The sequence below is a fragment of the Gymnoscopelus braueri genome (genome assembly GCF_963280865.1).
Source record: "Gymnoscopelus braueri genome assembly, chromosome: 21".
NCBI lineage: Eukaryota > Metazoa > Chordata > Actinopteri > Myctophiformes > Myctophidae > Gymnoscopelus > Gymnoscopelus braueri.
This window is the reverse complement of record NC_137623.1, coordinates 16,578,149-16,590,789: the sequence shown is the minus strand read 5'-3', so window position 1 is coordinate 16,590,789 and position 12,641 is coordinate 16,578,149. Positions and strand designations below refer to the sequence as shown.

The 12,641-nt window shown below is 45.2% G+C and overlaps 1 protein-coding gene across 1 annotated transcript; it reads left to right on the top strand.

The window, feature by feature from the left end:
• Positions 1 to 9,067: 9,067 nt before the first annotated feature.
• On the top strand, positions 9,068 to 10,976 carry LOC308076899 (60 kDa lysophospholipase-like; the record flags this gene model as incomplete). The annotated part of the gene is given in 2 exon segments (XM_080417416.1): positions 9,068 to 10,551; positions 10,553 to 10,976. Coding segments are annotated over 2 exon segments (1,908 nt in total).
• Between the last annotated feature and the right edge of the window lie 1,665 nt (positions 10,977 to 12,641).

Genomic DNA, 12,641 nt, shown 5'->3' with positions numbered 1-12,641 from the left:
TTATTAGGACCAAAAAAAAGTTAAAAGGCTAAAACATAAAGCCCAAGAAGCAGAAAGGGAGATTCGGTTTGAGTTAATCGGGGAAACCAAGTCTGAAAAGGTGTGTTTTGAGGGAGGCTTTGAACACGGCAAGAGTAGGGGAGGCTTTGATGTGAGGTGGGAGTGGGTTCCAAAGGGAGGGGGCTGCATCTGAAAAAGCCCGTCACCCCAGGTGCGTTTGTTGGTTTGTTTGGGGAAGTCCAGGAGGTTGGCATCACCAGAACTGAGTGAGCGGGAGGGGGCGTGGCGTTGGAGGAGGTCAGAGAGGTGGTGGGGAGCCTGGTTATTGAGGGCCTTGTAGGTGGTGATGAGTATTTTGAAAATCAATTCTGTGTTTTACAGATAGCCAGTGAAGGTCATGGAGGACTGGAGTGATGTGGTCACTGGATCGGGTTCTGGCGAGGAGGCGGGCAGCAGAGTTTTGCACATACTGGAGTTTCTTGAGAACTTTGGAGGTGGCACCGTAAAGGGGGCTATTGCAGTAGTCGAGTCTGGATGTGAGTCTGCACTTGGTATTTAGATGACAATTTGGAGGAGAAGCAAACAATGTTCTGCTGTGGAAAAGTGAAAGTGTGGGACCATTTAGCAGTAAACGCATCTGTGATGTCTCGACATATAAGCCCTTGCTCATTCTCAGTTATAGTAGTTCTCCTTTATTTAAACCACAAATTAGCCGTGCATCCTGTGCGTCCTTGTGTCGGAGCTCTATGGATAATATTAACGACTGTTAACTGCTGTCCACTGAGCAGAGACGGATAAATAAAGCAGGGACATTCTTACAGGATAAGAGGTATTATGAAGAGATATTCTATCAGCAATAATAGAGTAGAATAAATGCATCTATTTTTATCCCTTTCTCTCTCCCTCCCTCTCTCCTCAAGGCTCGTCTCCGTGCAAAGAAAACGGCAATTGCCCAATGCAATAATACTGGTAATCTAGGCCAGATCATTAATTATTCTTTTTAACCGTAATGAGTCCCTCAGAAATGGCATCTACAGTACCATGCTGAACATCAATGTTATTGTGTTGATTTCAGATGGATTTTGATTGGAACGGGTGGACCAGATGCCGTGGCATAATTCACATCTTCCTCCTGCAGCTTAAAAGCTCATGTCCAATAGACATCTGTCTGTGACATATTGACATATCAACTTCATATTCACATGCTCATTCTTAGTTAGATTATTCTTTCAACTGCATATAAAAGCGTGACAGAGACGCAGTGGTAACGTGCACTGCACGCTGGGAGCCCCGTTTGGATCTGGTCAATATCATATTAATGATGGCCCTACAGTATACAGGGAAAGCCATGAGCCTATATGGATTCACGACATTACATGATAAGAGGTATGTGAACACATCTTATATCAGCAACAGAATAGACACGCTACCTCTCTCTATCTATCTTAAGTCCAAGTTTTGGCACCTATACTTTCAAACGCAAATCACAAAGGACAATACAACACAAACGTGGAACTCTGTACATTCCTGATATCATTGATGTCACAGTCATTACAAATCCACTCTTCCTCGGTTCCTCCACAACCCCCCCATTATGGCACGCTGGGCAAGACCTAGCCGGTTGAGTTTCTAAACGGAAGTGCCGGAATTTGGCGGATGTACCGCCCAAGGAAATGATGCTGACGCTTTACAAATCTTTTTACATTTTCCGTGAATGAAACGAGTATTGTAATTGGTCGAAAAATATAGTTTCCGGGGGAGATACGTACGACGGAAGTCCCGCCCCCTATAGACACTCTCTGCATTAGGTCGTGACCCCGCTTTTCTCTTCGCAGATGAATAAAGGCTAGGAACGAGGCTACCATTATGACTAGTCATAAGTGCTCATCCACAGTCAGTTCTGGGAAAGAGAAAACCTTTCATAGATTTTGTGTCACAGTGATCAAACACCTGCACTTTAACTCAAACAGGGAAGAGGAGGGACACACAAGAGTGGTACAAAAACAGATGAGTCAGCATCATTCAGTTTGCCCAGTATCCACCCAATCTCTCAAGGACATGAAACTTAGTACGTCTATAAAAACCCTGAGTAGTGAGCCCTCAACCTTTCCCTCACAGATGATGGTAGGCGGAACTTGGAGCCAAGCAACAGAGCTTCGCAAACTCACAGCAGCATGTCAACAGTCAACTCCTGTTGCTGGGATCCAGAAACAGCATGGTCTCCTATAATTATCATTTAAAAGCTCCCCAGAATTAATTACCGTGGACGAGCCTGTCAAAACAACCTAATGGGGGCGACAGCCTCCCTAGACTGCAGCTTATCTGCTGACAAAGAAGAAGATACCCAGAGGCAAGTGCCTAGATATACAGTTGATATGCAGCTGCTCTCCTTTGCTGCACGCAAGCATGCTGCGTTGTTAGCTTGAAAAGCAGCTCTTTTCTGCAAAACTGCCGTGTTATGTTTTTGGCAATCGGCACCATTGTGCAATGGAGTATCAAATAAGCTTAATGGTCTTCATGTACAAATGGAGGTCATTTGGATTGACAAAACCACACTTAAGTATGTACTGTACTAATCATATTTCCCAACACCTGCATCTCCATCTACCGCCCAGCCAATAAGGGTTTCTTTTTAATAAGGGGCTGATTTGAGTGTTTTAAAAGTGACAAAATCTTGCCCCGACAACATGGCCTACACTGTGGCATTTAAGTCCCCTGGTTTATTCCTGCCTTAGACAATAAATACACCATGTTGGAATTCATCATGTATGCGGGCGGCTGCCAAGGGACATCTGTGGAAACAATGTTGGCCACACGTAAACAGACCACAGCTGTCTGGTGCTAAGAGTCGGGGGAGAAAATGGCTCATCTGGGATTGGTATATCCACTGGCCTGGTTGCCCGTTCAAACTGCACTGGCATACAGTATGACACCTTGAGATATGAGGTGTATCTGAAATTGCTCAAATGTAAACTATCAGTAAACATGTTGTTCATTTCACTCTGAAATGACTCAAACGGGTCAGTTTAAACCAGTGGTTCCCAAACTTTTTAGCACAAGACCCAAAAGAGAAATTGCTCTCCCAGGGGTCTCCCAGACACCCAAACTATAGTGAATATAGCAGATCTCAACAGCTCACAACATGTTGCTTGTAGATCGACTATTTCCACTTCTCCCTAAAAGTAAAATTTGTGGAATGTATGGAATTTCCTGTAATTATTTTGATTTTTTTGTTTTTAATGTATGAAAAACGGTTATGACTTAATATATATATATATATTTTAAAGGGAATATTTACTCGCGACCCACACAAATGTGTCCGCAACCCACAGATGGGTCCCGACCCACTGTTTGGGAAAAGGTGTTTTAAACTGACCCGTATGAGTAATTACAATTTTTTAATGAATAAAAAAGGCATCTTAAACTTTACAGAAATAGAGGTATTCCTACCAACCACTGAGTGGGCAAGTTACACTGACCGTGACGGTGTCACCACAGATTTGATTAACCCATTACCACTCAGAACCTTAATTTATATATATTTTTAAAGGTAATATTTACTCGCGACCCACACAAATGTGTCCGCAACCCACAAATGGGTCCCGACCCACTGTTTGGGAAAAAGTGCTTTAAACTGACCCGTATGAGTAATTACAATTTTTTAATTAATAAAAAAATATATTTTTTTTACAATCACTAACTCTGTGGACTCTGTCACAGTATAGAATGAGTCCTTCCACAAAAGATGCAGCTATATGATGTCCAACCACATGTTGTGCCCTTCTCAAAACCTCGAACTGCTCTATGAACTAATGTCACAATATCTGTTTTTTGATGGGAGCATTTCAGTGGGGACGGTGAGTCATGTAGTTTCCAATGCTGCTTCCGGGTACCGCCGCAGAATTGATTCAATTTTCTCCAAACACAGACGTTCACATCATCAACAACACAGAGTCACATACCTGTCAGCATTGCCAGACTCGTTTTTTATTTCATTTTTGGAACACAGTTGTTGCATGACGAATCTGACGTCAGTGACGTCAGGCTCCCACTCATTTCAATGAAAGTTGCTCACCGAGCGCATACTCCCTGGAAGTACCTCTCCTTCCAGGTTTGATGACATCATGGGGCCATTAGCATTTAATTTAGTGACCTTTATGGTGTCTACGTCACAAACTACCTCCATGTGCAAGCCTGTGAGTTGGGCTCATTGGTCAAGCCCTTGCAGCAAAGCTTTGCTCCAAAAGGCTCCCTGGTCCTGGGGTCTTGGTTCACAGATTCACACTACGAACCTACCCAATGCCAATCACAGTATGAACCTGCCCCTGCCTATACTGCCAACAGTGTTGCCAGATTTTACGAGAGAAATAAGCAACCAGGTCTATGAAAACAAGCCCAAATGAAGCGACTAGGCCACATGAGAACTTTAAACATATACATTGGCTATTTGAAAATAGCCGATCTACATGCAACAAAAAATCTTGCAACAAAAGTGAAACATTTTAACAACACAAATCTGGTAAGGGGGTCCCTGGCACAAAATATTTGCAGATGTGGGGGTCCGTGGACAAATACATATTCATTTGGGGGTCCTTGTCATAAAAATTTTGAGAACCACTGGTTTAAACAACATCAGGAAGGAAGCCCAAATAAGCAACTACACTTTACAAACGAGCCCAAAAACATGCAACCCGCGACTACCAATATTTACACGCAACTTTACAGAAAAACAAGCCAAAAGTCGCTTATAATAAGCAGACATGGTTGCTTACTGCTAACCTTCACACTATGATCCTGCCCCTACCTACTGCCAATGTTCACACTATGATCCTGCCCCTGCCAACGTTTATCCTGCCCCTACTGCCAAAGTTCATCCTGCCCCTGCCTACTGCCAACGTCCACACTATGATCCTGCCCCTGCCTACTGCCAACATTCACACTATGATCCTGCCCCAACCTACACAATGCTAATGTTCACACTATGATCCTGCCCCTTGCCCACTGCACTGCCAATGTTTACAGAGTGCTATGAGGCTGCTGCGGTACTGATGGCTGCAACAGGAGTGGAATTCTAAACAGAAACCACACAACAGGAGGCTGGTTAAACTGGATCCTTGATTTGATTTGATTTGCATTTGTGGCATCTGGGTGCAGAAGTTTGTGTGTGAGAGGGTTGAGAGAGTGTTGGGGTGTGTGCGTGTGTGCGTGTGTGTGTGTGTGCGTGTGCGTGTGTGTGAGAATGAAGCAGTGCCTGCCTGTGTGTGTGTGTGTGTGTGTGTGTGTGTGTGTGTGTGTGTGTGTGTGTGTGTGTGTGTGTGTGTGTGTGTGTGTGTGTGTGTGTGTGTGTGTGTGTGTGTGTGTGTGTGTGTGTGTGTGTGTGTGTGTGTGTGCGTGTGTGTGTGTGTGTGTGTGTGCATGCTTGCGTGCGTGCGTGGTAAAAACATTCCGCTTGTCCTGGTTCATCTTGGACTGACGGGCGCGTTTCAAGAAAACACTTCAGACAAAACCCAACATTCACTCTAGACACAAAGTCATTAAAGTTGACCAAATCTAAAATGGATTGTCCCGGTTCCCTGGAGGAAGGAATCCGGAGCACAGCCTTCATTCTAGTGACAGCAATCATCCAGCACAATAAGCAGAACTGGGACCATCTGAGGAGAAATCGATGGTTTCATTATCAACTCAATTACTCAATAGTATGATACATCCCTCTCAACCTTCATCACGGTGTCCTCCTAAACTCATGACAACTGGAGAGATTTCCTCTCATTTCAGGGTGATGAGGGATTTGTTGACGGCGGCTCACGGCTCACTGTATTCCAAAATTCACTACATTGTGGCACGCTGTGAGGTTGCAGATCTGCGTATTTTTTAAACATTGTGAAAATAGTTAGAAAGAAATGGTCCATAATGATAATGCCCAAAAAGGGACGGCAGGTTGAAAGTTGTTAAATGCAATAAGAACCAACACGGTTGGCTACCGCCTCGACTCCTGGATTCACACTCACAGCATACAGAAACAAAAGTGGGTCATCATGGTGTGGTGGTTCCGTCTGACACCTAGACTTCAGCAGACTCTCGAGGGGAACAGCTCTCAAAATCGAATGTGCTCTGGTCTGCCATGCGTACATTCGGGTATTCCTTGATATTTTGGCAAAATGTTGAAAAATAGAAAAATAACTGAACTGAATGAAAAATGATCATCTATATCTACCTACAAATGCATGATATCTGCAAAGAACCTATTTTCTTTCATGACATTATAAGATAAAGATGCATCTTAAAGTTCACAAAAATAGAGGTATTCATACCAACAACTGAGTGGGCAAGTTACACTGACCGTGACGGTGTCACCACAGATTTAGTTAACCCATTACCACTCGGAACATAATTGCTCTACGTCCCACTCACAGATGTGAGGACTATTTGTGGCCTAGATATGTGAGCAAAAAGCAAGCTTGCTTAGATGTCATTTAATAACATAAAGAGTGTGTGTGTGTGTGTGTGTGTGTGTGTGTGTGTGTGTGTGTGTGTCAGCATGACCATCAACAGAGAGTTAAAATGACCCTGACACCCACACACACACCCACACAGAGAGAGAGCGAGAGAGAGAGAGAATTAAAGGTACAATCCGTATGTTTGATGTTAGAGAGAGATCATTGCAACAATATAAAAACGTGGGATTGGAACCGCCAACCCCAAGGTCTCCAAGAGGTAAGGCCGGACACCTGGGTTCAAATCCCAGTTGGGTTTTGCTGTGTGTGTGTGTGTGTGTGTGTGTGTGTGTGTGTGTGTGTGTGTGTGTGTGTGTGTGTGTGTGTGTGTGTGTGTGTGTGTGCACGTGCGCCACATACTATAAGGGGTGATGCACTAAGTACTCTGGCAACGGGTACATCGGGTATTGCATAATGAATGGCATGCGTTCCCAATGGGCAGTGTACCCAACAGGCATCTGCCTATTGGGTACACACACACACACACATTATCAAATATCAGTGGTGGAAAAAGTTCTCACATGTGTTACTTAAGTAAAAGTATCAATACTGCAATAGAAATACTCTGTTACAAGTAAAAGTCCGGTGTTCAAAATGTACTTGAGTAAAAGTACAGAAGTATTGGCATCAAAATGTACCAAAAGTACCAAAAGTAAAAGTACTCATTATGCAGAATGTCCCATTTCACAAGTTTTCAAATATACAGATAGATCTACCAGCTCACAATGTGTCGCATTGCGACGCATTGTGAGCTTGTAGATCGGCTATTTTCAAATGGCCGAAATGTATGTGTGGTTAATGTATGTTTTGTAATAATAATCAAAATCTACAAAGTAACTAGTAACTAAAGTTGTCAAGTAATTGTAGTGGAGTAAAAGTACTGAAAGTACTCCAGTAAAGTAAAAATACCTAAAATTGTACTTAAGTACAGTACGTAAGTAAATGTACTTAGTTACTTTACACCACTGTCCAGTGGCGCGGGAAGGGGGGGGCTATGGGGGCTGCAGCCCCCCTGGTGATGGGAGCAGCCCCCCTGGTGATGGGAAGAAAAAAAAAAAAAAAAAAGTTTTATTTTATTTTATTTTTTATAATATATATATATTTTATGGATCATAGCAGTCTGTTACGGTCATGGATGAACTTCAACCTGGTGTTTACACTGTCTTTCTGCCTTTTTGTGTGGGGAAAAACACAGAAAACCTAGCCTGGCTCCACCCCCTGAATCCTTTGCCTAGCATTCAGGGTCTGGTGACGCTTCCGAAGGCGGGTGTTCCTCGGTTGAAAATCTGACCGACGAATCGGGATCGGGACAATCCAGTATGAACCAATCGCGTTGGTTCATAGTGGAGTCCCACTTTGGCCACGCCCCCATCTCAGAACTCCGCTGCATTGAGAGGGCTTTCAGACTGAATAATGGAGTGAAACGAAATGAAAATTCAGGCTGAGTGTCAGGCTACAGAAAACCGCCAAAAAATTGCAAAAAAATCGCGCGCGGGCGCGAGGAGTCCCCCCCGACGCACAGCCCCCCTAGGTATTAAGGACTTCCCGCGCGCCTGCCACTGTCAAATATAATGAACTGACAACACATTTGTCCGTGGTTCATGTAATATGAGAGAGAGCCCACTAGTTCTTTCAGACCCGACAGTAATTTGGCATCCCTGGGATTTTCTCTTCAGTATCAGTACAACCGTCAATACAGCATTAACCATCAGAGCACTAACTGACCAATGTTTCGCAGCGTGGCTCTGAAGGAGGCTAGCCATCTATGAGAGGGTCTGCGTGTGCGTGTGTGAGCTAATCGTGCAAACCGCAGAACCAATCAGTGCTTAACTTACTTTTGCACACTTCTAGTAGGCCACAGAAGTACCACCACTATTTGTTTTTCAAATGTTTTGTATTTGAATAAATATCTATCTATCAGTATCTATCTATCTATAAATGTGCAAAATTCATGTGTCCGTGCATGTGAGTTAGTCTGTCCTTCTCGTATCTCGAGAACTGACCGACGGAGCGACTTTAAACTTGTGTGTATGTCGCCGAGGACCTGGTGGAATGCGGTGCCCACGGCATCAAGGATAGGCGATTGTCCACACCCATCCGACCGATATGCCCATATATAGGCATAGAGATCCAGAACCACCGATCCGATTGATATGCCCTTATTTGAGCATAATGACATCAGGGATCTCCATATATGGGCATAAAAGACAAAAGAGTAGACAAACAGTTACATAAATCTCCATACATGGGCATAAAAGGGACACAGACAGACAGATGAGTACAATGGGCACAGCCACATCGTTCCCGAGTACTGTCTAGTTTATTTACTTTTAATAATTGCATAATGGAGGTCAATGGGGCCATGACCGGGCTGAAACCTTTCCCAAATTCGACTAATCAATGACATATGACTCATATGTCATACATATGTCATAGATGACTGATGTCAGATGACTGACATTGCAGTCTGGCCACTTGAAGTCTGAGACCGGAATCTAAAAGAATCATAGACTTTATTGTCACACCTTAGAGATACTTTGCAGTATACAGGGAACTCCTCCGTCTCTGAAAACATGTCATCCCTCGCTCGAGCTCTGTCCCATCCAAGGTTGAACCATATCAATCATCCATCAGAGTTTACCGGCTCCGCTTCACAGTCGAACCTTAATCGCAGAAATGTTACAACCCGAAGAAGAAAGTTGTCAAGCGGCACCAACCTGAATGACTCCGTAGAATCCATAATTTCTCCTTGTGCAGAGGCTCGAGTCCTTGTCATCAACACCGGGGGCACGATTGGAATGACCCTCCGTGATAACGTGTTGGCCCCAAAACACAATGCTTTTGTGGAGAACCTACGCAGGCTTCCTAACCTCCATGACGAAGAGTATGCGCAGCAGACATGCTTGTATGATTACTATGATGAACCAGAGAACATCTTGGTCCTCCCCCAGCATAAAAACAAACGGATAGTGTACTCTATTTTAGAGTACTGCCCTCTGCTGGACTCATGCAACATGACAACAGATGACTGGGGCAGACTTGGAAAGGATATTGAGAAGAACTACGAGAGCTATGATGGTTTCGTGATCCTCCACGGCACAGACACAATGGCGTACACGGCTTCTGCCCTGTCCTTCATGTGCGAGAACCTGGGGAAGCCAGTCATCCTCACTGGCTCACAGGTGCCAATCTATGAGATGAGGAACGACGGCCGAGGCAACCTGCTGGGGGCGCTTCTGATCGCCGGACAGTTTGTCATTCCCGAGGTCTGCCTGTATTTCTTCAACAAACTGTACAGGGGAAATCGCGTGACTAAGGTGGATGAACGGAGCTTCAACGCTTTCACTTCTCCTAACCTGGCCCCACTGGCCAATATCGAAGTGGACATCACAATCAACTGGGACACGGTTTGGAGGGCCAACGCAACGTCAAAGTTCCGCGTGAGCACCGTGCTGAACCGCAACGTGGGTTTGCTCAGACTCTTCCCCGGGATCACTGCTGCTACTGTCAAGGCATTCCTGCAGCCGCCCATGGAGGGTGTGGTGCTGGAGACGTACGGCAGCGGGAACGCCCCGGACAACCGCGCCGACCTGCTGGAGGAGCTGACGAAGGCTACAGACCGGGGTGTCATCATCGTCAACTGCACCCAGTGTCTGAGGGGGAGCGTGTCGACGTCGTACGCCACCGGCAAGGTGCTGATAGACGCAGGGCTGATAGTGGGCTGTGACATGACTCCGGAGGCCGCCCTGTCCAAGCTGTCCTATGTCCTCGCCAAGTCGGAGCTCGATCTACAGGCCAAGAAGAGGATGATGGGACAGAACCTCAGGGGTGAGATGAAAGCGGACCTGGAGGGAGGCAAGCTCTCCCTGAGTGACAGCCGTTTCATTCAGGCCATTGCTAAGTCTCTCAGCATCAGCTGCAATGAGGAGCTGGAAGCCATCCGTGAGGCCCTGATGCCACCGCTGGCATGTGCCGCTGCCAAGAACGGTGATGTGGAGGCTTTGGAGGCCATCAGGCAAATGGGCAGTAACCTGAGTCTGGGTGACTATGATGGACGCACCTCTACATATTGCTGCATGCGAGGGTCACCTGAAGGTGGCGCAGTACCTCCTGAGTCATGGGGCCACCGTGTATGCTAAAGATCGTTGCGGCGATACACCCCTACGCAACGCTGTCCACTTTAGACACATGGATGTAGTGAAACTGCTAAGGAAGGCAGGAGCCCATTTCTCTAGACATGAGCTGGAGGAAGCAGGCACTGAACTGTGCAGAACAGCGGCCAACGGTGACCTGCAAGGCCTGGAGATATGGAGTCTGGCTGGAGCCGATCTGAATAAACCAGGTTATGATGGACAGACGGCCATTAGCGTGGCAGAGGCTCTTGGCAACACGGACGTGGTGATGTGCGTAAGACAGCTTATGAGCCCTGAAGCCCAGAACGGAGGAGTGATCGAGTTCACCACACCGCCATCTGGGTGCTAGGATGGTGCTGGATGAAGCCAAACTGGACCTGTGCTCTTACTCCATTCATTTATACAACAAACTTGTCTCCATCAGTCTGTTCTCCGGTTTCACACTCTTAAGCTTGATGTGTACTTGGTTGCACGCTGGTGTGGTGCGCCGGTGGGTTGGCAGATCTACAAGCTCACAATGCTTTGCAGTCTTGTGGATCAGCAGTTTTTTGGCATGCAACACTGGCGTGCACAGTGATGGAAGAAGTACTCACATGTTTTACTTCAGTAAAGGTATCAATGCAGCAATGTAGAAAAACTCTGTTACAAGTACAATTCTAGTATTCAAAATGTACTTGAGTAAAAGTACAAAAGTATTGGCATCAAAATATACTTAAAGTACCTAAAGTAAAAGTACTCATTGTGCAGAATGCATAAAATGTATTAAAATCTCTTGGAGCTTGTAGATTTTCAAATGGCCAAAATATGGCTGAAGTGGTTAATGTAGGTTTTGTGATAATAATCTAAATCTGCTAGTAACTAGCAACTAAAGCTGTCAAGTAATGCAGTGGGGTAAAAAGTACAATATTTGCGTGACACTTGTAGAAGGGATCATGCAATGGAGTATAAAATAAGCTGTATGTCCTTTAGCCTCTCCTCTAACTAAACCTGTCCAATTCCATTTTACTTCAAGCCATTGCTTTTAGTTTGGGTCCTTATCTACAATTATAGAACTGAAGTATCCAGGCACGTGCACACGTAGACATCAACGAGCGCTTGAGCCCCTGGCCCTTTTACCTGTCTGTAAAAAGGGCCCTCTCTCCAGCTTTTACTATGGTGAAAGAAATGCAAAGGCCCCCTCTTAAGGCAGCATTCAATAGAATTGCCTTTTCCGAACCCTCATGAACTTAAATGCAGCATTTTATGTTGACAGAATTGCCCCCTGTGTAGAAATCAATGCCTTGCACCGCATCTCCACTAAAGGCTTGATTATACTTCGCTGAGAGCAGTGTCGCACACCGTAAATAGCCAATCTCCAAGCTCACAGCGAAAATAGCTGATCTCCAAGCTCACAGCGCGTTTCGGCCCCTGCCCACTAACATTCCCTGCACGTCCCTGGAAGTACTGTATCTGTCCAAACCTCTTTGAGCACAGCTTTGAACGGATAGCACTCTGCCCAGAGTGGGCAGCGCTTCAGTCGGTGTGTGTGTGTGAGTGTGAGTGTGAGTGTGTGTGTGTGTGTGTGTGTGTGTTATATCGTACCACAGCAGTTTGTGTATGTGAAAACATGCTATCACGTTGACTGTTCCCATGCTGCCCCGCTGTTCCCATGTGGATCTCGAGATCAACACTGAGGACTTTACTGCGCATACGTGTAGAATTACTAAAAGATCCTTGTTGCAGGTACACGTATTCACACACTCAGATTGAGTTGCTATCTTCGCATATGACACCCCCGTAGTAGGCTCTTTATTTTCAACATATTTTCTTCTTTTCGTTTCCTGCAAAGCTGATACACCCTTTATCAGATTTTGTGTTGTTCGGCGATGCTTACATTAGATTTGACTATAAAAAAGAGACCTAAGAACTAAAGCGACACACTTTATCAAAGAGAGGAGAAAGGCCATGGCGAGAGCTACAGTATTACACAATCTGGATAAGAGTCTCATGCTGACCTTCCTTTCCTTGGAATGTC